This window comes from Pseudophryne corroboree, chromosome 8 (assembly GCF_028390025.1).
Source record: "Pseudophryne corroboree isolate aPseCor3 chromosome 8, aPseCor3.hap2, whole genome shotgun sequence".
Classification (NCBI taxonomy): domain Eukaryota; kingdom Metazoa; phylum Chordata; class Amphibia; order Anura; family Myobatrachidae; genus Pseudophryne; species Pseudophryne corroboree.
In genome coordinates, this window is record NC_086451.1 from 275,493,611 (window position 1) to 275,521,547 (window position 27,937).

Here is a 27,937-nt window from a genome sequence, read left to right on the forward strand (position 1 = left end):
GTGGTGCCTGCGGCTACTAGGGACTTGGAGGACTCCAAGTTGCTAGACGTTGTCAGGGCCCTGAAAATATGTTTCCAGGACGGCTGGAGTCAGAAAATCTGACTCGCTGTTTATCCTGTATGCACCCAACAAGCTGGGTGCTCCTGCTTCTAAGCAGACTATTGCTCGCTGGATTTGTAGTACAATTCAGCTTGCTCATTCTGTGGCAGGCCTGCCACAGCCAAAATCTGTAAATGCCCATTCCACTAGGAAGGTGGGCTCATCTTGGGCGGCTGCCCGAGGGGTCTCGGCTTTACAACTTTGCCGAGCAGCTACTTTGTCAGGGGCAAACACGTTTGCAAAATTCTACAAATTTGATACCCTGGCTGAGGAGGACCTGGAGTTCTCTCATTCGGTGCTGCAGAGTCATCCGCACTCTCCCGCCCGTTTGGGAGCTTTGGTATAATCCCCATGGTCCTTTCGGAGTTCCCAGCATCCACTAGGACGTTAGAGAAAATAAGAATTTACTCACCGGTAATTCTATTTCTCGTAGTCCGTAGTGGATGCTGGGCGCCCATCCCAAGTGCGGTTTATCTGCAATACTTGTACATAGTTATTGTTAACTAAATCGGGTTATTGTTGAGCCATCTGTTGAGAGGCTCAGTTGTTTCATACTGTTAACTGGGATTCATATCACGAGTTGTACGGTGTGATTGGTGTGGCTGGTATGAGTCTTACCCGGGATTCAAAATCCTTCCTTATTGTGTACGCTCGTCCGGGCACAGTGTCCTAACTGAGGCTTGGAGGAGGGTCATAGTGGGAGGAGCCAGTGCACACCAGGTAGTCCTAAATCTTTCTAGAGTGCCCAGCCTCCTTCGGAGCCCGCTATTCCCCATGGTCCTTTCGGAGTTCCCAGCATCCACTACGGACTACGAGAAATAGAATTACCGGTGAGTAAATTCTTATTTTCTGGTGTGATGACTTTTGCCTTGGGCTTCACATGGTCTAGAACCAATCCTGGGGAGATTTGAGGGATTTTGAATTGAATAGATCATAGGTGGATGTAAGTTTTTTTTACAAACAGACCTAATGGGGGTCATTCCGACCCTATCGCTCGCTGCAGTTTGTCGCAGCGTTCGGGTCGGAACTGCGCATGCGCCGGCACCGCAGTGCGCCGGTACATGGCAGCTTTCGTTACCTAGCGATCGCCTCTGAGACCGAGGTGGTCGCTAGGCGGGAGGGGGCTGAATGGCGGCGTTAAGCCGCCGTTTAGGGGGAGTGGTCCGGCCAACGCAGGTGTGGTCGGACCGTTGGGGGGGGGGGGGGGCGGGCCGCGGCGGCTGCGTGACGTGGCGGCTGCGTGACGTGTCAAGCAGTGCGACTGAAATGCATCGCTAGACCCTGTGCAAAACTACATTGTTCGTTGTGACCGTACGTCGTGCGTTTGCATTGCGCAGAACTGCCGTTTTTCAGCCTGAATGACCCTTTCAGTCTTAATCCGCATGTATCTTTAGCACGTCATTTTGCTACCTATGTCACAGCATGGACTACTTTAGAAAATGACAGCAGTGACCGGTCTCGTACGTTTGGGTGCAGAGACCTCTGTCCTGCTACATCCATGTATGTAGTCGTGATCGTACTGCGCCACCTACTACGCGCGTCTCCCGCCCACACAGCTTTCGGCCGCTTTCTAATGCCAGGATACGGGGGCACAAGCTATTCCCTGGTTGGTGTAAAGCACGTCTTTGATGACACACGTGGGGTTGGGCGGGTGAATGAACGTGTCATCATGATTACTTTGCAGTGTCACGGGCCCTCCCTCTCTCTGGCTGTGCTGCTGTCTCAGTGCGGTTGAAGGTGAGTAGAGAAAATGGCAGCTCCCGTTTCCACGCACAGCGACGAGGCCGTGTCCTCCCAGCGGCGGCCCTGTAGGCATTAGTGCAGTGGGATTGGGGAGAGACCCACGAGTGTAACCCGCTGCTGTCAGTCAGGAAGCGCTGCATTAGTGCCCCGTGATGTGGGGGAAGTTCTGTCAGTGTTTCTCCGTTGTGCCCACTGCCCTGTCCCCGGTCTGCTGTATTCCCCAGGGGATGACACGGGAGTATGACATGTCACCTGGCATGGAGGACTGCTGATGGCTGCGGTCTGCGGGAATTTGTATGCTCAGTAAAGCGCCTTGTTGGAGAAAGAGCGCTGTGTAAATACAATTATAATTACTACTTGGGAATCCTGTATTTTTATTTTATAATAATCAAACAGTACTGATGTCGTCGAACCCAACCCTCCTTTTCAGAAACAGATAAGCAAAATTGAAGCATTACATAGAAGCAGCCTAATACTGAAAGTGGTCTGTGTGTTTGTAATTCGTTGTCTGGACTGCATCTGATTTTGTCTCCTTCCCTTTTTGTTTTGTTTGTACTTTCCCATCTACTTTACTTATTGCTGACAAGTAAAGCTTATGGTGCCCACATACGGTGCTATCTGTAGGTGCGATTTGAGCTATACCACGTGTGCTCTGCGATTTGTACTTTAGTGGTATGCGATTTGAACTACACCCAAGTTTGACTGCACTACAATATGTAATGCAGTGATCGAGCTGAGCGAAAAAAGTTGTGGGTCCCAGGGACCCATTACTTTAAAAAATTGGGGTCCTACTCCACTGATTGTGGGTCCCATCACATATTATGGGGGTGGAAGCTGGGTGTAAGGGCATGCAGTGCTGGCGGTAGAAAGGGGTTAGTGCAGACAGGAGCTGGGGCAGTACTGGGTGTGACAGGCAGATAGTGTGTGACAGTTGATAGAGGGAACTGAATGAGATCAGACAGGAAGGGCAGGGTGATACCCTCTGTGGGGCATCTTGTTCTCAAAGCTATTCAATCCTACTCCGCATCCAGGAGCTGTTCCCGGGTCCAGTATGAAATGCTGGCACTGGGTATCCTGGCGGTCACTGACACATGGGACGAAGAGGGGAAGACCGTACACTGACACATGGGAGGGAGAGGAGGGAACAGTACACTGACAAATGGGGGGTGGCGGGGGGACAGTTCACTGACAAATGGGGGGGGGGGGAACAGTTCACTGACACATGGGAGGGAGGGGGGAACAGTTCACTGACACATGGGAGGGAGAGGGGGGAACAGTTCACTGACACATGGGAGGGAGAGGGGGGAACAGTTCACTGACACATGGGAGGGAGAGGGGGGAACAGTTCACTGACACATGGGAGGGAGGGGGGAACAATTCACTGACACATGGGAGGGAGAGGGGGGAACAGTTCACGGACACATGGGAGGTGGAGGGGGGTGGGACAGTTCACTGACACATAGGAGGGAGAGGGGGGGGGCAGTTCACTGACACATGGGAGGGAGAGGGGGGGACAGTACACTGACACATTGGAGAGGGGGGGCGCAGTACACTGACAGACTGCGGGTGGAAAGTCAGCCGCCCAGCTGCTGGAACGAGGATCCCAAGAGCAGGAGACCAGCTGGCGGAGTGTGCGGGCGATGCCGAGGCTGGTGAGCGCTGGGAGGTAGCGGGGGCCGCAGCACAGCTCTCGGACCCCGAAGCAGCAGGACACGTTGTTGCAGCCGGCTAGCGTCTCTAGGTTCCCGGTGGGTCCCCCATGGCGACGGCCCTGCGGATCACGGCAGAAGAGGGGGCAGGAGGCCGTGAATCCCTGGGGCCGAGGATGGGAGCACTGCGAGCATGCGACCATCCCTGGCCCCTATGGGTGGGTCCACCGTGATGTGATCCATTGGGATTGGCTAGAGGTTTAGTGATTGATGTCTCCTTTGCCCAGCTGGCTCCTCCTCCGCTTTTTCAGTCTTCTCTGCAGCCGGGCAAGTGAGACATCAATCACTAAACCTATTGCCAATCCCAGTGGAGCGCGTCCCCGGGGACCCACTCATTCAGAAAAAGGGAGTCCCTGGTGCACAATATCGGGTAAAATACGCGCTATGGCGCATTTTTGCTATCACTGTAATTATGCGATGTAGTTCAGAAATACCTGCCTGCGCATACTGTTTTGCCTTGCGATATTGACTGCACGGGAGTGCGCATTGCAAGGGACAATACACACGGTGCGATTTGAACTGGATGCAATGCTATTTGAACTAAAAAGCTCAAATAGCATGTGAGAATCGCACCGTGTGTGGTCACTATTAGCACTTGGTGCTTACAGTAATCCTAAAAGTACTTTCTCTAACGTCCTAGTGGATGCTGGGGACTCCGTCAGGACCATGGGGATTAGCGGCTCCGCAGGAGACAGGGCACAAAAATAAAGCTTTAGGATCAGGTGGTGTGCACTGGCTCCTCCCCCTATGACCCTCCTCCAAGCCTCAGTTAGGTTTTTGTGCCCGTCCGAGCAGGGTGCAATCTAGGTGGCTCTCCTAAAGAGCTGCTCAGAAAAAGTTTTTAGTTTTTTTATTTTCAGTGAGTCCTGCTGGCAACAGGCTCACTGCAACGAGGGACTTAGGGGAGAAGAAGTGAACTCACCTGCGTGCAGGATGGATTGGCTTCTTAGGCTACTGGACACCATTAGCTCCAGAGGGATCGAACACAGGCCCAGCCATGGAGTCCGGTCCCGGAGCCGCGCCGCCGACCCCCTTGCAGATGCCGAAAAGCGAAGAGGTCCAGAAACCGGCGGCAGAAGACTTTTCAGTCTTCATGAGGTAGCGCACAGCACTGCAGCTGTGCGCCATTGTTGTCACACACTTCACACCAGCGGTCACGGAGGGGGCGCCCTGGGCAGCAATGAGAATACCTTGTTCTGGCTAAAAAATACATCACATATAGCCCTTGGGGCTATATGGATGTATTTAACCCCTGCCAGGTCTCACAAACTCCGGAGAAGAGCCCGCCGAAATAGGGGGCGGGGCCTATCTCCTCAGCACACAGCGCCATTTTCCTGCTCAGCTCCGCTGTGAGGAAGGCTCCCAGGACTCTCCCCTGCACTGCACTACAGAAACAGGGTAAAAAAGAGGGGGGGGGGGGGGGCACTTTTTTTGGCGTTTTTGATATAATTAAGCTGCTATAAGGGAGACAACACTTCTATAGGGTTGTTCCTATATATATTTATAGCGCTTGGGTGTGTGCTGGCAAACTCTCCCTCTGTCTCCCCAAAGGGCTAGTGGGGTCCTGTCTTCGATAAGAGCATTCCCTGTGTGTCTGCTGTGTGTCGGTACGTGTGTGTCGACATGTATGAGGACGATGTTGGTGTGGAGGCGGAGCAATTGCCGGTAATGGTGATGTCACCCCCTAGGGAGTCGACACCGGAATGGATGGCTTTATTTATGGAATTACGTGATAATGTCAGCACATTACAAAAATCAGTTGACGACATGAGACGGCCGGAAAACCAGTTAGTACCTGTACAGGCGTCTCAGACACCGTCAGGGGCTGTAAAACGCCCTTTACCTCAGTCGGTCGACACAGACACGGACACCGAATCTAGTGTCGACGGTGAAGAAACAAACGTATTTTCCAGTAGGGCCACACGTTATATGATCACGGCAATGAAGGAGGCTTTACATATCTCTGATACTGCATGTACCACAAAAAGGGGTATTATGTGGGGTCTGAAAAAGCTACCTGTAGTTTTTCCTGAATCAGACGAATTGAATGAAGTGTGTGATGAAGCGTGGGTTAACCCCGATAGAAAACTGCTAATTTCAAAGAAGTTATTGGCATTATATCCTTTCCCGCCAGAGGTTAGGGCGCGCTGGGAAACACCCCCTAGGGTGGATAAGGCGCTCACACGCTTATCAAAACAAGTGGCGTTACCGTCTCCTGAAACGGCCGCCCTCAAGGATCCAGCAGATAGGAGGCTGGAAACTACCCTGAAAAGTATATACACTCATACTGGTGTTATACTGCGACCAGCTATCGCCTCTGCATGGATGTGCAGTGCTGGGGTGGTTTGGTCGGATTCCCTGACTGAAAATATTGATACCCTGGATAGGGACAGTATTTTACTGACTATAGAGCATTTAAAGGATGCATTTCTATATATGCGAGATGCACAGAGGGATATTTGCGCTCTGGCATCGAGAGTAAGTGCGATGTCCATATCTGCCAGAAGAAGTTTATGGACGCGACAATGGTCAGGTGATGCGGATTCCAAACGGCATATGGAAGTATTGCCGTATAAGGGGGAGGAATTATTTGGGGTCGGTCTATCGGATTTGGTGGCCACGGCAACAGCCGGGAAATCCACCTTTTTACCTCAGGTCCCCTCCCAACAGAAAAAGACACCGTCTTTTCAGCCGCAGTCCTTTCGTTCCTATAGGAACAAGCGGGCGAAAGGACAGTCATATTTGCCCCGAGGCAAAGGAAAGGGTAAGAGAGTGCACCAAGCAGCTTCTTCCCAGGAGCAGAAGCCCCCCCCCCCCGGCTTCTGCAAAGCCCTCAGCATGACGTTGGGGCTTTACAAGCGGACTCAGGGGCGGTGGGGGGTCGACTCAAGAATTTCAGCGCACAGTGGGCTCACTCACAGGTGGACCCCTGGATCCTGCAGATAATATCTCAGGGTTACAGGTTGGAATTCGAGAAGTCTCCCCCTCGCCGGTTCCTAAAATCTGCTTTGCCAACGTCTCCCTCAGACAGGGCGACTGTATTGGAAGCCATTCACAAGCTGTATTCTCAGCAGGTGATAGTCAAGGTACCCCTCCTACAACAAGGGAAGGGGTATTATTCCACACTATTTGTGGTACCGAAGCCGGACGGCTCGGTAAGACCTATTCTAAATCTGAAATCTCTGAACCTGTACATACAAAAATTCAAGTTCAAGATGGAGTCACTCAGAGCAGTGATAGCGAATCTGGAAGAAGGGGATTTTATGGTGTCCTTGGACATCAAGGATGCTTACCTTCATGTCCCAATTTGCCCTTCACACCAAGGGTACCTCAGGTTCGTGGTACAAAACTGTCATTATCAGTTTCAGACGCTGCCGTTTGGATTGTCCACGGCACCCAGGGTCTTTACCAAGGTAATGGCCGAAATGATGATCCTTCTTCGAGATCCCGACGACACGTCTGCTGTTCCTAGGGATGATTCTGGACACTGTTCAGAAAAAGGTATTTCTTCCGGAGGAGAAAGCCAGGGAGTTATCCGAACTCGTCAGGAACCTCCTAAAACCAGGGACAGTGTCTGTGCATCAATGCACAAGAGTCCTGGAAAAAAGGGTCTCTCTGCTATGGTGGTTGCAGAGTGCTCATCTGTTAGAGGGCCGCAGATATGGCACGGATGCCAGCCTGAGAGGCTGGGGAGCGGTCACACAAGGAAGAAACTTCCAGGGCGTGTGGTCAAGCCTGGAAACGTCTCTTCACATAAATATACTGGAACTAAGCGCAATCTACAATGCTCTAAGCCTGGCAAACCCTCTGCTTCAGGGTCAGCCGGTGTTGATCCAGTCGGACAACATCACGGCAGTCGCCCACGTAAACAGACAGGGCGGCACAAGAAGCAGGAGGGCAATGGCAGAGGCTGCAAGGATTCTTCGCTGGGCGGAAAATCATGTGATAGCACTGTCAGCAGTGTTCATCCCGGGAGTGGACAACTGGGAAGCAGACTTCCTCAGCAGACACGATCTTCACCCGGGAGAGTGGGGACTTCATCCAGAAGTCTTCCACATGATTGTAGTCCATTGGGAAAGACCAATGGTGGACATGATGGCGTCCCGCCTCAACAAAAAACTGGACAGGTATTGCGCCAGGTCAAGAGACCCTCAGGCAATAGCTGTGGACGCTCTGGTAACACCATGGGTGTACCAGTCAGTGTATGTGTTTCCTCCTCTGCCTCTCATACCCAAGGTACTGAGAATTATACGGCAAAGGGGAGTAAGAACGATACTAGTGGCTCCGGACTGGCCAAGAAGGACTTGGTACCCGGAACTTCTGGAGATGCTCACGGAAAATCCGTGGCCTCTACCTCTAAGAAGAGATCTGCTTCAGCAGGGACCGTGTCTATTCCAAGACTTACCGCGGCTGCGTTTGACGGCATGGCGGTTGAACGCCGGATCCTAAGGGAAAAAGGCATTCCGGAAGAGGTCATCCCTACCCTGGTCAAAGCCAGGAAGGAGGTGACTGCACAACATTATCACCGCATTTGGAGAAAATATGTTGCATGGTGTGAGGCCAGGAAGGCCCCGACAGAGGAATTTCAACTGGGTCGATTCCTACATTTCCTGCAAACAGGATTATCTATGGGCCTCAAATTAGGGTCCATTAAGGTTCAAATTTCGGCCCTGTCGATTTTCTTCCAGAAAGAATTGGCTTCAGTTCCTGAAGTCCAGACTTTTGTAAAAGGAGTACTACATATACAGCCCCCGGTTGTGCCCCCAGTGGCTCCGTGGGACCTTAATGTAGTTTTGGATTTTCTCAAATCACATTGGTTTGAGCCACTCAAATCGGTAGATTTGAAATATCTTACATGGAAAGTAACCATGCTACTGGCCCTGGCTTCAGCCAGGAGAGTGTCGGAATTGGCGGCTTTATCGTATAAAAGCCCATATCTGATTTTCCATTCGGACAGGGCAGAATTGAGGACGCGTCCTCATTTTCTGCCTAAGATGGTATCAGCGTTTCACCTGAACCAGCCTATTGTGGTGCCTGCGGCTACTAGCGATTTGGAGGATTCCCAGTTGCTGGACGTTGTCAGAGCATTGAAAATATATATTTCAAGGACGGCTGGAGTCAGAAAATCTGACTCGCTGTTTATACTGTATGCACCCAACAAGCTGGGTGCTCCTGCTTCTAAGCAGACGATTGCTCGTTGGATTTGTAGCACAATTCAACTTGCACATTCTGTGGCAGGCCTGCCACAGCCTAAATCTGTCAATGCCCACTCCACAAGGAAGGTGGGCTCATCTTGGGCGGCTGCCCGAGGGGTCTCGGCATTACAACTCTGCCGAGCAGCTACGTGGTCAGGGGAGAACACGTTTGTAAAATTCTACAAATTTGATACCCTGGCTAAGGAGGACCTGGAGTTCTCTCATTCGGTGCTGCAGAGTCATCCGCACTCTCCCGCCCGTTTGGGAGCTTTGGTATAATCCCCATGGTCCTGACGGAGTCCCCAGCATCCACTAGGACGTCAGAGAAAATAAGAATTTACTCACCGGTAATTCTATTTCTCGTAGTCCGTAGTGGATGCTGGGCGCCCATCCCAAGTGCGGATTGTCTGCAATACTTGTACATAGTTATTGTTACAAAAAAATCGGGTTGTTTATTGTTGTGAGCCATCTTTTCAGAGGCTCCTGCGTTATCATACTGTTAACTGGGTTCAGATCACAAGTTGATTGGTGTGGCTGGTATGAGTCTTACCCGGGATTCAAAATCCTTCCTTATTGTGTACGCTCGTCCGGGCACAGTATCCTAACTGAGGCTTGGAGGAGGGTCATAGGGGGAGGAGCCAGTACACACCACCTAGTGGTCAAACTTTTAAATTTTGTGCCCTGTCTCCTGCGGAGCCGCTATTCCCCATGGTCCTGACGGAGTCCCCAGCATCCACTACGGACTACGAGAAATATAATTACCGGTGAGTAAATTCTTATTTTCCTTTGCCTGTCAATCAGACAGAGGCAGTGGGGGGGGGGGGGGGGGGGAGGTGCGGGCAATGCTCCGTTTTCCGCGTCCTGTGGGACCCGCTCATCTTCTAGACCTGGGTCCCAGGTGGCTGTTTTGGGGTAAAATATGCGCGTTTTTGCGATCACTGCAGGAGGCGTCTATTTCATAGAGACGCCTTCTGCTGCAATTGCATTCTGGTGCGCAGACTTTCAAAGTCGTTTGTGTGCAACTCAGCAATTCCGTCCATCTCTGAATCGGCCCAGTGTCCCAACATTTTTACCATAAAATAGGACTTGAACCTGCTCGGGGGGGTATAATAAGAAAACAAACACGTGAGTTTTGCTGCAGTCTGATGTCGCTCACCGAGCACATCGCCTAGTGTGTACCTACTTTACCAGTTATCCTCCAGTACTACTGGGTGACAGTACTGCTTACAGGGTAACTACTTATTGTGTTTTCATACATTTTATTATTTTGCATTGTTATCATACTAATGTATATCTGATAAATATTAAAATTGTGTCCAACATTTGACATTCTCCCTGTCAATCTGCTGGTATAAGCATACATACAAAACCAAAAGGAAAACAAAAGGGTCTACCTTCGTCATGAAGAGAGTAAAGTGCCTGTTTCCTGAAAGCCATTTCTAGCAAAACCCTGGTGTTTTCCAGTAGAAAATGTTTGCAGACAGTGGTCACTGTTTATTGTGCGCGTCTGGGGAATTTTTGCTCCAAAGTGTGTATCTGTCACATAAATGAAATAAGCTCATTATATCCATGGTACCGGCTGCCTGGAAATATTGCTGCCATACATGTGTAACAGAAAGACTGTTGTCAGAGCTATCACTACCTTTGCAAATCTGTTTTTTTAGGAATTAGTGTGTTCACTGGTGTCAGAAATATTGCAGTACAGAAGCAGAAATGTAAAATATTTTCCTGACAATCACTGGTGCAAAAGTGCTTCCTGTGATCACTAAGGGCTTGTATACGCCGTTGTTGACAAACTATAGGGTTGATTCAATTCGGCACACTATGATGGAGAATGGCGGTACTCGCTCCTTAAGCCGAGTGTTTAGTTGCGAGAATGGGCATTCTCTGACTTAAGTGACTGCCGCAATGCTGTCTGCATTAAGGCACAAAACATCGCTGCACCAGTAGTTTTGTCAGAAATCCTGTAATTGGACTTAACGGTGCACTGAATTGAATAGCTCTGGGACTTCCTTCCCAGCACTATTAACAGCAAGTGCACTGAATTGAATTGACCCAATTATACACAGGACCTTCCTTGTCTTTTTCCTCCCTTGTTATATTATATACTATGGGGGTTTATTCAGGGGGTTGGTATTGTGTGACCGCTGGTCACCATACCGACACTGGGATCCCTGCATTTAGATGCTCGTGGGGTCAGCTGCAACAAAGCCCCTTGCAGGCTTGGTGGTGAGCTGCGCTCGCCGCAGGTTCTATTCGTACTCTACGAGTGTCGTGGACACCCATGAGTGGGAATAGTCCCTGTTAGTCAGCATGCTGACTGTCTGAATTGTGAGGAGGGCGGGATGTAGACGTTGGTATTGTGACCGGCGGTCACATAACTACATCCCATTCAGGATTTTAGCAAACCAAAAAAGTTAGTAATTGGGCAAAACTTTGTTGCACTGCAGATGGAAGATGTAATGTGTGCAGAGAGAGTTAGATTTGGGTGGGTTATATTGTTTCTATACTGTGCAGGGTAAATACCGTCTGCTTTATTTTTACGCTGCAATTTAGATTTCCGTTTGAACACACCACACCCAAATCTAACTCTCTCTGCACATGTTACATCTGCCCCACCTGCAGTGCACATGGTTTTGCCCGATTGCTAATCTTTTTTGGTTTGCTAAGAACTCTGAATAACCCCCTATGTACTTAATGAGCATTTTTGTAGCAATATTTTTCTGGTTTTGCACACTGCCGACACGCCCTAAATATCAACTTAAATGTTTAAAATACACCTTTTTGTACAAGGTCTTAGTGTCTCAGACATATATGAAAGCCTTGCACCCTTTTCATTGGCTCATGATTTTTTTTTTTTTTTTTATTAGTTACACATAAAAGTTTAGAATTTCATTACCCAGTTAAAATTCAGATGACTTCTAGGACATGGTTTAATATAAAATATTTTTTTCATTTTGTTGTTCTATGTAGATAAACTGACATCTGAAGAGGACATGACATGTAACTGTGCGAAAGCACCAGATGCAGCTTATGACACGGAGGTGGACATGGACTACTCAGAGGAGTCCAATCGAATTGCATCATTTACTAATTTCCCAAGTAGCTCTCCTGTCTCAGCTCCAGCCTTGGCTCGTGCTGGCTTCTATTACACCGGAATCAAAGACCTTGTAGAGTGCTTCAGCTGTAAAGCTATGGTTGAAGGCTGGCAACATGGAGACACCGCAATTGGCAAGCACCGAAAAATTTCCCCGAACTGCAGATTCATTAATGCATTTAATTCGTCAAGTGGTTGTGTACAGACTCAAGCACCTATGAGTCAGAATACAGATCCCTACCCAACAAATGAATTTAATTGTGCAGCAAATGATTTTAAGTCCAGTTCTGAAATACAGGCTGATTTCTTGTTAAGGACAGGAAGAGTTGTTGATCAATCAGAACCAAAATACCCTAGATATATTAATATGTGCAGTGAGGAAGCACGTCTTAGGACCTTTACCAATTGGCCATGTTATGTTCGTTTAACCCCAGAGCAGTTGGCAAGTGCCGGCCTTTATTACACAGGCATCAGTGACCAAGTTAAGTGTTTTTGTTGTGGAGGAAAACTAATGAACTGGGAACCCAGCGATGATGCATGGATAGAACACCGCAAACATTTTCCTGACTGTTTCTTTGTGTTGGGTCGGGAGGTTGGGAATGTGACTTATGAATCCAATAATTTGCCCTGCAATACACAAAGAAGTTCCGAAGTTCTTGAACATCCAGCTATGAGTCAGTACAAGGCGCGACTCGAGAGCTTTGCTAACTGTACCTATCCACTCAACAAGGAGGCTCTTGCTAGAGCTGGATTTTATAGTACTGGTGAGAACACAAAATGTTTGTGCATGTTGTAGAAAAAAACAAAACACTTCATATAGTGTCATGGCTGTGTCCAGTTGTATTAGTGGTAGTGGTTATTCATTCAGATATCTGATGGAATGTGTCTTTGGGCAAGTGCCAGAATTCACAGTACACTGTCTAACCTACACAAATCTGGTCTTTGAGATTTGTCAGTGTTCTGCAATCTTAGTTTTGTGTCTGAAGATCCCAAGGAGGCACCAGTTATACTGTTTGTCCAGGGATGAGAGTCTCCATTGAGAAGCTTAGCTGATCTAAGATTGTGCTCCGTTGGACTTTGGAGAGTGGACTGGGGAAATACTGGTTGGTATTGGTTATTGTGTGAAAGTGGAGTTGCTCATAAACTCCCCATTACTGGTTTTGTCTGAAACCCAAATGTTTATCAGAAACATTAATTTATGATGGAAAACAAGTGTTCTATAAATGAAGGCCATGAAACAGAAAGTATGTACAGAATACATGGCTTTACAGCTGCTGCTGTTTAAGACCATCAGTAAGTTTTGAGAGTGAATATTAAAGTACTCCATCAAGAACTGTAAGTGTGTGGTTTTGTGTTAAGTTACATTCAGTCAGTTTTATTTTCCTCTGGTATGCTGTTCTCCCATTCCACCAGGTCTCTGAGTGTTCTCACTATTGTGTCCTGTATACTGGATAAACAGGTGCATGAGTAGTGAAATGATATACACAAATGGGAAGGGCTTGTGTTCCTTTCTTTGGGTGAACAATCCATATGTTTAAAGCAATGAAAAGATTGATTATTCAGTACCAAATAGCTTGTACACAGTGTTCTAGTGTGGTGCAGGCAGTAATGGGTGTTGCTGATGGCCCTTATGCATTCCCTGTGTGGTGGGGTATCAAGAACTGCTGTGCTATCCTTCTTCTTCCTTGATTTTATAGCCGCTAAATGGCAAATATGTAAAGGTGCATTGGCTTCCAGATAGCAAATATAGTAAACAGTGCTGTTTAAATGTTTCTTTTTTGAGTTTGTCTTAATATAGTTATTATTTATGTGCTAGGAGAGAAATGTTTCATAAAATACCGGAAAGTTTTTGACCTATGATTGCTACACGTTGGGTGACACAAAGATCCACGTTCCAGCCAAAATAATTTTGTTTATATAAAGCGAAGTCAGGATTAATAACCAATTTATTGTTTCTTGTAGATGAAATACAGGTACTCATTAGAGGTGGACCCATATTCGCTCAGAATGCAAATATGGAAAACAACACATTCATGTACATATGCTGACAACCTGCTTTCGATATGTAACAACAGTGTATGCATGTATCCTACTGTAGGGTTCTGCCTCTGCAGGTGTAAGGAGAAAAGTCTGCGTACGGCCATGCATGCACATTTCTAGTGTTCATACACAGTCCAGACATGCATATCTTATGAAGATAAAATATAAAACCTTTGTATACTTAACTGTAAATGGGCCATTCCATGGAAATGAGTAAAAATGTCCCATACGTGACACTGCTAAAAAATATATATATATTTATTTTGTAGGATTTCATAAAGAAAAGAAAAAAAGCACAGGCTCTATACTTGGGAGTGAGGGGAATTATCATGTAGAAGTTTCATTTGAAACGATGGTGGACTTGGCTTGTCCCGTACGTGGCAACAACATTTTGTGATCCTGTGTTAGATATAGCGGAGGAAAAAAAATCTGAATAAAAATTTAACCTAACAGTAATTAATACAAAGTTGCATTCTTACAATCTCCACAATTAAAATATCGAAACAGTAACAAATGTAAAAGTCAATAGGTAGCAGGATTAACCGGTTGAGACCATCTGAGCTCTCTCTTGTGCTGTTTTGCATAGATAATATTTTAATAGTATTTGATTGAAAAAAAAAAACAGTAGCAGAGAGTAATAGATTTTAAGATGTTATTACTTAGCCTCTTCAAAGATATGAAATAAATGAGAGGTCTCCGTTAGTAACAATCTCATTGTTAGTTAAGCCAGCAGCGATTAGTATATAAGTGTCCAGTTCCTGCATTGTCAGGACAGATCAAATAATGAATTAAATAGATTTTCCTGGGAACACAGTTAGGAAGTAGTGATTGGGAACTGTATGCCCAAAATAATTATGAGCTGGAAAAGAAAGTTCTATATCCATATTAGTTATTCCTCAATATGTGTCACTAGAACATACTCACAATAGTCGTATCCTTTAGGCAGGTAATAGCATCGTCAATTTAGTGCAGAGTTTAGTGAAGTCAGAACTACAGAGGCAGCCAGGCATGTGCAGCAGCCCACAAGCCCCACCCCCCACTCCCCCCGGAACATTTCTGTCTCCCCATAGAATAGCTGCTGCATAGGTGCAGAACGAATGCTACCCGATTGGAGCTGTGCTCATGCGTTTGACACGTCTGTATTATGCAGTACACACTAGAATTTCTGGCACACTTGTGCAGAGCATTCTACACAAAATATGTCTAGATATTCACAATGGTAACATCTTCTCTCTCTATTATAGGAGAACAGGATGCAACAAGATGTTTTCATTGTGGTGGGGAATTAAAAGATTGGAAAATAAAAGATGATCCATGGGAATTACATGCCAGGTGGTATCCAGGGTAAGACGCATAATTGATGTGTATAATCATACGATAGACCGTCCTGGCTTATTCAGACAAGCACTTTCAGAGGCCTTCATCATGCCACGGACATGATGGGAAATAGAAAAGCATAAACACTCTGCCAGCAGAGGTGCACTAAATGCACGAAAAATCGGTTAGAAAAAATGCTGGAAAATAGCTCTTACATGATGTGTTTTACTTTGGTTTTCATTTTATGTGTTGGGTCGCAATGTTACATCTCGAATGTTGGTTGAGAGAATGCTTTTTGCAAGTATGTATTCCTCTGTACTGAAGTTTCCCAATAACCAGAACTGTAAGGCAAATAGTAAATGCTGGTGTTCGGCCTATATAGCAGACTTACAGACTAAGCCTGATCCAGGTATCCCAACACACAGTTCTTTCCTCCAAGGGTTTCTGGGGCATTGTCACTAGATTTCCCTTTAACAATGAGAAAAACACACTTTCTCTAACGTCCTAAGTGGATGCTGGGGACTCCGTAAGGACCATGGGGAATAGCGGCTCCGCAGGAGACTGGGCACATCTAAAGAAAGCTTTAGGACTAACTGGTGTGCACTGGCTCCTCCCCCTATGACCCTCCTCCAAGCCTCAGTTAGATTTCTGTGCCCGACGAGAAGGGTGCACACTAGGGGCTCTCCTGAGCTTCTTAGTGAAAGTTTTAGTTTAGGTTTGTTATTTTCAGTGAGACCTGCTGGCAACAGGCTCACTGCATCGAGGGACTAAGGGGAGAAGAAGCGAACTCACCTGAGTGCAGAGTGGATTGGGCTTCTTGGCTACTGGACATTAGCTCCAGAGGGACGATCACAGGCCCAGCCTGGATGGGTCCCGGAGCCGCGCCGCCGGCCCCCTTACAGAGCCAGAAGAGCGAAGAGGTCCGGAAAAATCGGCGGCAGAAGACGTTCCTGTCTTCAATAAGGTAGCGCACAGCACTGCAGCTGTGCGCCATTGCTCTCAGCACACTTCATACTCCGGTCACTGAGGGTGCAGGGCGCTGGGGGGGGCGCCCTGAGACGCAATAAAACAGGATAAAAATACCTTACATGGCAAAAAAAAAATGCATCACATATAGCTCCTGGGCTATATGGATGCATTTAACCCCTGCCAAAATATACAGAAAAACGGGTGATAAGGCCGCCGAAAAGGGGGCGGAGCCTATCTCCTCAGCACACTGGCGCCATTTTCCCTCACAGCTCAGTTGGAGGGAAGCTCCCGGTCTCTTCCCTGCAGTCACTACACTACAGAAAGGGTTAAAAAAAAGAGAGGGGGGCACTAATTAGGCGCAGTATTAAAACATACAGCAGCTATAAGGGGAAAAACACTTATATAAGGTTATCCCTGTATATATATATAGCGCTCTGGTGTGTGCTGGCATACTCTCCCTCTGTCTCCCCAAAGGGCTAGTGGGGTCCTGTCCTCTATCAGAGCATTCCCTGTGTGTGTGCTGTATGTCGGTACGTTTGTGTCGACATGTATGAGGAGAAAAATGATGCGGAGACGGAGCAGAGTGTCTGTAACAGTGATGTCACCACCTAGGGGGTCGACACCTGAGTGGATGTACTGTTGAAAATTACGTGACAGTGTCAGCTCTGTATAAAAAAACAGTGGTTGACATGAGACAGCCGGCTACTCAGCTTGTGCCTGTCCAGACGTCTCATAGGCCGTCAGGGGCTCTAAAGCGCCCGTTACCTCAGATGGCAGATACAGACGCCGACACGGATACTGACTCCTGTGTCGACGGTGAAGAGACAACCGTGATTTCCAGTAGGGCCACACGTTACATGATTGAGACAATGGAAAATGTTTTATACATGTCTGATAATACGAGTACCACCAAAAAGGGGTATTATGTTCGGTGAGGGAAAAACTACCTGTAGTTTTCCTGAATTCTGAGAAATAAAATGAGGTGTGTGATGATGCGTGGGTTTCCCCCCGATAACAATTGATAATTTCTTAAAAAGTATTGGCTGTATACCCTTTCCCGCCAGAGGTTAGGGTGCGTTGGGAAACACCCCCTAGGGGGGATAAGGCGCTCACACGCTTGTAAGAACAAGGGCTCTACCCTCTCATGAGATGGCCGCCCTTAAGGATCCTGCTGATAGAAAGCAGGAGGGTATCCAAAAATGTATTCACACACATACTGGTGTTATACTGCGACCAGCAATCGCCTCAGCCTGGAGGTGCAGTGCTGGGTTGGCATGGTCGGATTCCCTGACTGGATATTGATATCCTAGATAAGGATAGTATATTATTGCCTATAGAGCATTTAAAAGATGCATTTCTATATATGCATGATGCACAGCGGAATATTTGCCGACTGGCATCAAGTATAAGTGCGTTTGTCCAAATTCTACCAGTAAAATGGTCAGGTGATGCGGATTCCAAACGGCATTTGGAAGTATTGCCTTTGAAAAGGGACATTTGGGGTCGGTCTTTTAGACCTGGTGGCCACGGCAACAACTGGGAAATCCACGTTTGTACCCCAGGTCGCCTCTCAAAATAAGACGCCGTATTATCAGGCGCAGTCCTTTGTTGGCAAGCGGACAAAAGGTTCCTATTTTCTGCTCGTGACAGAGGGAGAGGAAAAAGGCTGAAGAGATTAGCCAGTTCCCAGGAACAGAAACCCTTTCCCGCCTCTGCCAAGCCCTCAGTATGACGCTAGGGCCTTACAAGCTCAGGCACGGTGGGGGCCCGTTCTCAATGAATTTCAGTGCGCAGTGGGCTCACTCGCAAGTAGACCCCTGGATCCTTCAGGTAATATCTCAAGGGTACATATTGGAATTCGAGACGTCTCCCCCTCGCCGTTTCCAAAAGTCAGCTTTACCGACGTCCCCCTCTGACAGGGAGGCAGTTTTGGAAGCCATTCACAAGCTGTATTCCCAGCAGGTGATAATCAAGGTACCCCTCCTGCAACAGGGAACGGGGTATTATTCCAACTATTGTGGTACCGAAGCCAGACGGCTCGGTGAGACCGATTCTAAATCTAAAATCTTTGAACACTTACATACAGAGGTTCAAATTCAAGATTGAGTCACTCAGAGCAGTGATTGCGAACCTGGAAGAAGGGGACTACATGATGTCTCGGGACATCAAGGATGCTTACCTTCATGTCAAAATTTACCCTTCTCACCAAGGGTACCTCAGGTTATGATACAGAACTGTCACTATCAGTTCAGACGCTGCCGTAGGGATGGTCCACGGCACCCCGGGTCTTTACCAAGGTAATGGCCGAAATGATATCCCTTCGAAGGAAGGAAATTTTAGTTATCCCTTACTTGGACGATTCCCTGATAAGGGTAAGATCCAGGGAACAGTTGGAAGTCGGTGTAGCACTATCTCAGGTAGTGTTGCGGCAGCACGATTGGAATCTCAATATTCCAAAATCGCAGCTGGTTCCGACGACTTGTCTTCTGTTTCCTAGGGATGTTCCTGGACACAGTCCAGAAAAAAGGTGTTTCTCCCGGAAGAGAAAGCCAGGGAGTTATCCAAGCTAGTCAGGAACCTCCTAAAACCGAACCAAGTCTCAGTGCATCAATGCACAAGGGTTCTGGGTAAAAATGGTGGCTTCCTACGAAGCAATCCCATTCGTTAGATTCCACGCAAGAACTTTCCAGTGGAACCTACTGGACAAATGGTCCGGGTCGCATTTTCAGATGCATCAGCGGATAACCCTGTCACCAAGGACAAGGGTATCCATCCTGTGGTGGTTGCAGAGTGCTCATCTTCTAGAGGGCCGCAGATTCGGCATTCAGGACTGGGTCCTGGTGACCACGGATGCCAGCCTGCGAGGCTGGGGAGCAGTCACACAGGGAAGGAATATCCAGGGCTTAGGGTCAAGCCTGGATACATCACTTCACATAAATATCCTGAAGCTAAGGGCCATTTACAATGCTCTAAGCTTAGCAAGACCTCTGCTTCAAGGTCAGCCGGTGTTGATCCAGTCGGACAACATCATGGCAGTCACCCACGTAAACAGACAGGGTGGCACAAGAAGCAGGAGGGCAATGGCAGAAGCTGCAGGGATTCTTCGCTGGGCGGAAAATCATGTGATAGCACTGTCAACAGTATTCATTCCGGGAGTGGACAACTGGGAAGCAGACTTCCTCAGCATGACCTCCACCCGGGAGAGTGGGGACTTCACCCAGAAGTCGTCCACATGATTAAAAAACTCGACAGGTATTGCGCCAGGTCAAGAGACCCTCAGGCAATAGTTGTAGACGCTCTGGTAACACCGTGGGTGTACCAGTCAGTGTATGTGTTCCCTCCTCTGCCTCTCATACCCAAGGTACTGAGATTGATAAGATAGAGAGGAGAAAGCACTATATTCATGGCTCCGGATTGGCCAAGAAGGACTTGGTAACCGGAACTTCAAGAGATGCTCACGGAGGATCCGTGGCCTCTACCTCTAAGAAGGGACCTGCTCCAGCAAGGACCCTGTCTGTTCCAAGACTTACCGCGGCTGCGTTTGACGGCATGCCGGTTGAACACCGGATCCTGAAGGGAAAAAAAGGCATTCCGGATGAAGTCACCCATATCCTGATCTAAAGCCAGGAAGGATGTAACCGCAAAAACATTATCACCGCAATTGGCGAAAATATGTTGCGTAGTGCGGGGCCAGTAAGGCCCGACGGAGGAAATTCAACTGGGTCGATTCCTACATTTCCTGCAAACAGGAGTGTCTATGGGCCTGAAATTGGGGTCCATTAAGGTTCAGATTTCGGCCCTGTCAATTTTCTTCCAAAAAAGAACTAGCTTCAGTCCCTGAAGTTTAGACGTTTGTAAAAGGGGTACTGCATATACAGCCTCCTTTTGTGCCTCCAGTGGCAATTTGGGATCTCAATGTAGTTTGGGTTCCAAAAGTCACATTGGTTTGAACCACTTACATCTGTGGAGTTAAAATATCTCACATGGAAAGTGGTCATGCTGTTGGCCCTGGCCTGGGCCAGGCGCGTGTCAGAATTGGCGGCTTTATCCTGTAAAAGCCCTTATCTGATTTTCCATTCGGACAGGGCGGAATTGAGGACTCGTCCTCAGTTTCTCCCTAAGGTGGTTCCAGCGTTTTCACCTGAACCAACCTATTGTGGTGCCTGCGGCTACTAGGGACTTGGAGGAATCCAAGTTGCTGGATGTTGTCAGGGCCCTGAAAATATTTCCAGGACGGCTGGAGTCAGGAAATCTGACTCGCTGTTTATCCTGTATGCACCCAACAAGCTGGGTGCTCCTGCTTCTAAGCAGACTATTGCTCGTTGGATTTGTAGTACAATTCAGCTTGCACATTCTGTGGCAGGTCTGCCACAGCTAAAATCTGTAAAAGCCCGTTCCACAAGGAAAGTGGGCTCATCTTGGGCGGCTGCCCGAGGGGTCTCGGCTTTACAACTTTGCCGAGCAGCTACTTGGTCAGGGGCAAACACGTTTGCTAAATTCTACAAATTTGATACCCTGGCTGAGGAGGACCTGGAGTTCTCTCATTCGGTGCTGCAGAGTCATCCGCACTCTCCCGCCCGTTTGGGAGCTTTGGTATAATCCCCATGGTCCTTACGGAGTCCCCAGCATCCACTTAGGACGTTAGAGAAAATAAGAATTTACTTACCGATAATTCTATTTCTCATAGTCCGTAGTGGATGCTGGGCGCCCATCCCAAGTGCGGATTGTCTGCAATACTTGTACATAGTTATTGTTACAAAAATCGGGTTATTATTGTTGGGAGCCATCTTTTCAGAGTCTCCTCTGTTATCATACTGTTAACTGGGTTCAGATCACAAGTTATACGGTGTGATTGGTGTGGCTGGTATGAGTCTTACCCGGGATTCAAAATCCTTCCTTATTGTGTACGCTCGTCCGGGCACAGTATCCTAACTGAGGCTTGGAGGAGGGTCATAGGGGGAGGAGCCAGTGCACACCAGTTAGTCCTAAAGCTTTCTTAAGATGTGCCCAGTCTCCTGCGGAGCCGCTATTCCCCATGGTCCTTACGGAGTCCCCAGCATCCACTACGGACTATGAGAAATAGAATTATCGGTAAGTAAATTCTTATTTTTTTATATTCACTAAACCAAAAATCTATAATCCGGTTTCTAGGTATTGAAAGTAATTGTGTAGGCTATATTCATTTGTATACCAATGAGTCCACATATGCCTATCCTCAAATCGCACCACATAGCCTTACTTGGCTCGTTTTACCTCTTTATACCAATTCCTTTGCAAAAAAAATGCTAGTCTTAACTACTTAGGGGGATATCCGATTATCCGTGGTACATTATCGCAGGTAATGATATCGGCCAGGGCTATCCTATTAGCCCAGATAAACCGTCACGACCTGCGGCTTATCAGGGATTGTGTCACCTGCCTCAGCACTGGGCATCTGTTCCCCGACAGCTTTGGCTCCCCCTTCATGTGACCCCCACCTGTCCGGGGCGGGGGAAAGAGGATGGATTAGGGTCAGGGGGTAGAGTGCTGACTCCTGGGTGACCTCCCTGCCGTCCCCGGCTGCTGTGGTGGGCATGGGGCGCTGACTAGAGGGGTTGCTGGGATTTTGTTTCACCTGATAAGTACCGGCTCCTGAGCGCCCTCCCTGCCGTCTCCTTTTGCTGTTGCTTTGCCTGGCATGGAGGGGTCGCCGTGGCTTATCTTGGCTCAGGCAAGCAAAACAAAATCCCAGATAAGTGCCAGCTTTTCCGGTCTGCGGCAGCGATAACACACAGGTGTCACTGAACCTGTGTGGTTTTTTTTTTTTTTTTTTTTTTTTTTTTTACAAGAGACCTAATTGAGTACCCTGTTAAAAAGTATTGGTAACACATCAGGTAGAATCGCGAAAAACATTTTTTCGCTCTTGATGCTTCATTGCACCTTATAGGATACCACCCTCTCCCCCTTAGTACGCTATTACCAAATTAAGAAGCAGAAATTCAGGAAAAGTGTTCAATCTGGATAAAAAGGCAAAAGATAAAGGTCTGACACAAGTAATTCGCACAATGCCTCACACCATACACTATGATGCTTAATCTAGTACTTTATAACCATTCCTTTGCCACAAAAGTACTAATCCTGAATATTTAGCACACTATTAGCGAATTAAGGGCCTGATCCAGGTTTGTTAGCAAAGCAAAAAAGCACAGAACTGAGGAAAGCTATGTTGCACTGCCGGCGGGGCAGATGTAACATGTGCAGACAGATTTAAATTTAGGTGAGGTGTGTCCAAAGTGAAATCTAAATTGCAGTGTAAAGGCCCATATAGACGGGCCGATGTGGGAGAGATGTGTGCTGAGCGAACCACTCAGCACACATCTCTCCCACCGCTCAGCACAGTGCGATGTGTGTTGAGCGGGGGGGGCGCTCATTTCACCCAGCGGGTGAAGTGAGCGACCCGCTAGATTGGCCTGCCAATCTAGCACCAGCGATAGCGATGCGGGGCTGCGCATCGCTATCGCTGTAGGGAGTACACACGGAGCGATAATGCTCAAATTCTAAGCAATCTAGTCAGATAAAAATAAAATAAAGCAACCAGTATTCACAATGGACAGAAACAATATAATCCACCCAAATCTAAGGCATGCACCAGGGGGTATCTAATTCGCCCTGATAAACCGGTGCAAGTGCAGCTTATCTGGGATTTTGTTTCACCTGCTTGTGTGTTTCCGGGTGGAAAGCTATTTTTTTTACAGGCAATTTAATTGGTTACCCCCCTTAACGTCTCTGCACATGTTACATCAGGCCCTAAGACACAAAATTTAGGAGAAAGTATACAAGCAGTGGTAGAGCATCTAAGTCATATTGGGCATCTGGCACCTAAAGGTTAGGTTTAAGAGGACACATCTGTACTGTACTATTCTACATAAAATGTTTTTCCCTTTCATAGAGAGGGTATTGCTAATGTGCCTTTTTTTGTGTGACCACAATTATCTTCCATCAGTTTGTTTGTTTTTGTCACCACAGATGCAAATTCCTAGTTGATGAAAAAGGGCAACACTTTATCAATAATATTCAATTATCCAGACCTCTGTCAAACAGGCCGGTAAGTATTTTTTTTTCTTTCTTTTTTTTCTTTTTTCTTTTTTTTTCTTTTCTACCTGTTAATTAAAATTTCAACCAAACAAGTCAGTATGTTCGGTGCACCCACCATGTATTTGTAGGAGGAATCAAATGCCACACCCCAGGGCACAATGTTGTCATACCATTAATACAAACATTCCATTGTTAAACCATCAACTGCAAACATTTAACTGAGAAATACAAGTGTGAGCCCATCAAGCAATTTATGACCGTACTGCAAAATATGATATTCTGCTGGGATAAATTAGAACTTTATTTGCAAAACAATGCAAATAGTTTAACTATTTGGGAATAATAATATGACCTTTATTACATGTAGTTTCATTACCTGAAATGACATAAGTTCTTTATGCCTGAGGTTTACTTAACATTTACAATTACACATTTTCAAATGTCATGAAAGTATATCTTCAAGAACCACATGACATTTGTCCATGCTTAGCTATTAAAACATTAATCTTGAAATGATGAACCTTGTACGCCCTAAAAAACATTGCTGTTCCTCTACTGGGACGGATCGATGGTATTGAATATTCTGAGTTCATCAAGTGTGTAGTACCACCAGTTATGGCGTAGCCAGAACTTTATGGGCCTTATAGTAACATTTCTCTTACGTCCTAGAGGATGCTGGGGTCCATTTTAGTAACATGGGGTATAGACTGTTCCGCAGGAGCCTTCGGCACTTTACGACTTTTTAACAGTGTGAACTGGCTCCTCCCTCTATGCCAGGACCTGTTGCAACAGGGACCCTGTCTCTTCCAAGACTTACCGCGGCTGCGTTTGACGGCATGGCGGTTGAACGCCGGATCCTAGCAGAAAAGGGTATTCCGGAGGAGGTCATTCCTACGCTGATAAAGGCTAGGAAGGACGTAACAGCTAAACATTATCACCGGATATGGCGAAAATATGTTTCTTGGTGTGAGGCCAGCAATGCTCCTACAGAGGCGTTTCAGCTGGGCCGTTTCCTTCACTTCCTTCAGTCAGGAGTGGATTTGGGCCTGAAGTTAGGCTCAATTAAGGTCCAGATTTCGGCCCTTTCCATTTTCTTTCAAAAGGAGTTGGCTTCTCTGCCAGAAGTTCAGACGTTTGTGAAAGGAGTGCTGCATATTCAGCCTCCCTTTGTGCCTCCAGTAGCACCTTGGGATCTTAACGTGGTGTTGAGTTTCCTGAAATCACACTGGTTTGAACCACTTAAAACAGTGGAGTTGAAATATCTCACGTGGAAGGTGGTCATGCTATTAGCCTTGGCTTCAGCTAAGCGCGTGTCAGAATTAGCGGCTTTGTCTCATAAAAGCCCATATCTGATTTTCTATATGGATAGAGTGGAATTGAGGACACGTCCACAATTTCTGCCAAAAGTGGTCTCATCCTTTCATATGAACCAACCTATTGTGGTGCCTGTGGCTACTCGTGACTTGGAGGATTTCGAGTTACTTGATGTGGTCAGGGCTTTAAAAGTTTATGTAGCCAGAACGGCTAGAGTCAGGAAAACGGAGTCACTGTTTATCCTGTATGCATCTAACAAGCTTGGTGCTCCTGCTTCAAAGCAGACTATTGCTCTCTGGATCTGTAACACGATTCAGCAGGCTCATTCTGTGGCTGGATTGCCGCAGCCAAAATCAGTGAACGCCCATTCCACTAGGAAGGTGGGCTCTTCTGGGCGGCTGCCCGAGGGGTCTCGGCATTACAGCTATGCCGAGCTGCTACTTGGTCAGGTGCAAATACGTTTGCAAAGTTCTACAAGTTTGATACCCTGGCTGAGGAGGACCTATCGTTTGCTCAATCAGTGCTGCAGAGTCATCCGCACTCTCCCGCCCATTTGGGAGCTTTGGTATAATCCGCATGGTCCTTACGGAGTCCCCAGCATCCACTAGGACGTTAGAGAAAATAGGATTTTACTTACCGGTAAATCTATTTCTCGTAGTCCGTAGTGGATGCTGGGCGCCCGTCCCAAGTGCTGACTTTTTCTGCAGTGCTTGTATATAGTTCTTGCTTAAATAAGGGTTATGTTATAGTTGCATCAGGGTTTATCTGATGCTCTGTTATTGTTCATACTGTTAACTGGGTGAAGTTATCACAAGTTATACGGTGTGATTGGTGTGGCTGGTATGAGTCTTACCCTGGATTCCCAAAATCCTTTCTTTGTACTGTCAGCTCTTCCGGGCACAGTTTCTTTAACTGAGGTCTGGAGGAGGGACATAGAGGGAGGAGCCAGAGCACACCAGAATCCAAATTCTTTCTTTAAGTGCCCATGTCTCCTGCGGAGCCCGTCTATCCCCATGGTCCTTACGGAGTCCCCAGCATCCACTACGGACTACGAGAAATAGATTTACCGGTAAGTAAAATCTTATTTCTCTATCGTCCTAGTGGATGCTGGGGTTCCTGAAAGGACCATGGGGAATAGCGGCTCCGCAGGAGACAGGGCACAAAAAGTAAAGCTTTAGGATCAGGTGGTGTGCACTGGCTCCTCCCCCCATGACCCTCCTCCAAGCCAGTTAGATTTTTGTGCCCGGCCGAGAAGGGTGCAATCTAGGTGGCTCTCCTAAAGAGCTGCTTAGGAAAGTTTAGCTTAGGTTTTTTATTTTACAGTGAGTCCTGCTGGCAACAGGATCACTGCAACGAGGGACTTAGGGGAGAAGAAGTGAACTCACCTGCGTGCAGGATGGATTGGCTTCTTGGCTACTGGACATCAGCTCCAGAGGGACGATCACAGGTACAGCCTGGATGGTCACCGGAGCCTTGCCGCCGGCCCCCTTGCAGATGCTGAAGTAAGAAGAGGTCCAGAATCGGCGGCAGAAGACTCCTCAGTCTTCTAAAGGTAGCGCACAGCACTGCAGCTGTGCGCCATTTTCCTCTCAGCACACTTCACACGGCAGTCACTGAGGGTGCAGGGCGCTGGGAGGGGGGCGCCCTGGGAGGCAAATGAATACCTATTTTGGCTAAAAATACCTCACATATAGCCTCCGGAGGCTATATGGAGATATTTAACCCCTGCCAGAATCCGTTGAGAGCGGGAGACGAGGCCGCCGAAAAAGGGGCGGGGCCTATCTCCTCAGCACACAGCGCCATTTTCCCTCACAGAAAGGCTGGAGGGAAGGCTCCCAGGCTCTCCCCTGCACTGCACTACAGAAACAGGGTTAAAACAGAGAGGGGGGGCACTAATTTGGCGATATGCTTATATATATATTAAGATGCTATAAGGGAAAACACTTATATAAGGTTGTCCCTATATAATTATAGCGTTTTTGGTGTGTGCTGGCAAACTCTCCCTCTGTCTCTCCAAAGGGCTAGTGGGTCCTGTCCTCTATCAGAGCATTCCCTGTGTGTGTGCTGTGTGTCGGTACGTGTGTGTCGACAGGTAGGAGGACGATGTTGGTGAGGAGGCGGAGCAATTGCCTGTAATGGTGATGTCACTCTCTAGGGAGTCGACACCGGAATGGATGGCTTATTTAGGAAATTACGTGATAATGTCAACACGCTGCAAGGTCGGTTGACGACATGAGACGGCCGACAAACAATTAGTACGGTCCAGACGTCTCAAAAACACCGTCAAGGGTTTTAAAACGCCCGTTTACTTTAGTCGGTCGACACAGACACAGACAGGGACACTGAATCCAGTGTCGACGGTGAATAAACAAACGTATTCCTTATTAGGGCCACACGTTAAAGGCAATGAAGGAGGTGTTACGTATTTCTGATACTACAAGTACCACAAAAGAGGGTATTATGTGGGATGTGAAAAAACTACCATAGTTTTTCCTGAATCAGATAAATTAAATAAAGTGTGTGATGATGCGTGGGTTCCCCCCGATAGAAAATTATGGGCGGTATACCCTTTCCCGCCAGAAGTTAGGGCGCGTTGGGAAACACCCTTTAAGGTGGATAAGGCGCTCACACGCTTATCAAAACAAGTGGCGGTACCGTCTATAGATAGGGCCGTCCTCAAGGACCAGCTGACAAGGCTGGAAAATATAATAAAAAGTATATACACACATACTGGTGTTATACTGCGGCCAGCGATCGCCTCAGCCTGGATGTGCAGAGCTAGGGTGGCTTGGTCGGATTCCCTGACTAAAAATATTGATACCCTTGACAGGGACAGTATTTTATTGACTATAGAGCATTTCTATATATGCGAGATGCACAGAGGGATATTTGCACTCTGGCATCATGAATAAACGCGATGTCCATAACTGCCAGAAGATGTTATGGACACGACAGTGGTCAGGTGATGCAGATTCCAAACGGCACAGTATGGCCGTATACAGGAAGAGGACTTGTTTGGGGTCGGTCCATCGGACCTGGTGGTCACGGCAACTGCTGGAAAATCCACCGTTTTTTACCCTAAGTCACATCTCTGCAGAAAAAGACACCGTCTTTTCAGCCTCAGTCCTCTCGTCCCTATAAGAACATATCTGCCCAGGGATAGAGGAAAGGGAAGAAGACTGCAGCAGGCAGCCCATTCCCAGGAACAGAAGCGTTCCACCGCGTCTGACAAGTTCTCAGCATGGCGCTGAGACCGTACAGGACCCCTGGATCCTACAAGTAGTATCCCGGGGGTACAGATGGGAATGTCGAGACGTTTCCCCTTCGCAGGCTCCTGAAGTCTGCTTTACCAAGTCTCCCTCCGACAAGGAGGTAGTATG

At 47.5% G+C, this 27,937-nt stretch overlaps 1 protein-coding gene across 6 annotated transcripts in view; it reads left to right on the top strand.

Annotated features, from left to right (window-relative positions):
- The window catches only part of XIAP (X-linked inhibitor of apoptosis), a 130,116-nt gene that overhangs the window by 66,130 nt on the left and 36,049 nt on the right, over positions 1-27,937 (top strand). For 2 of the 6 annotated variants that reach the window (XM_063937244.1, XM_063937249.1), the window contains exons 1-4: positions 1,658-1,736; positions 11,720-12,607; positions 15,128-15,227; positions 23,175-23,253. In XM_063937244.1, coding sequence (XP_063793314.1) covers positions 1,673-1,736; positions 11,720-12,607; positions 15,128-15,227; positions 23,175-23,253 — 1,131 coding nt within the window. In that variant the 5' untranslated portion in view covers positions 1,658-1,672. The other 4 variants (XM_063937246.1, XM_063937248.1, XM_063937247.1 and 1 more) reach the window with 3 other exon arrangements.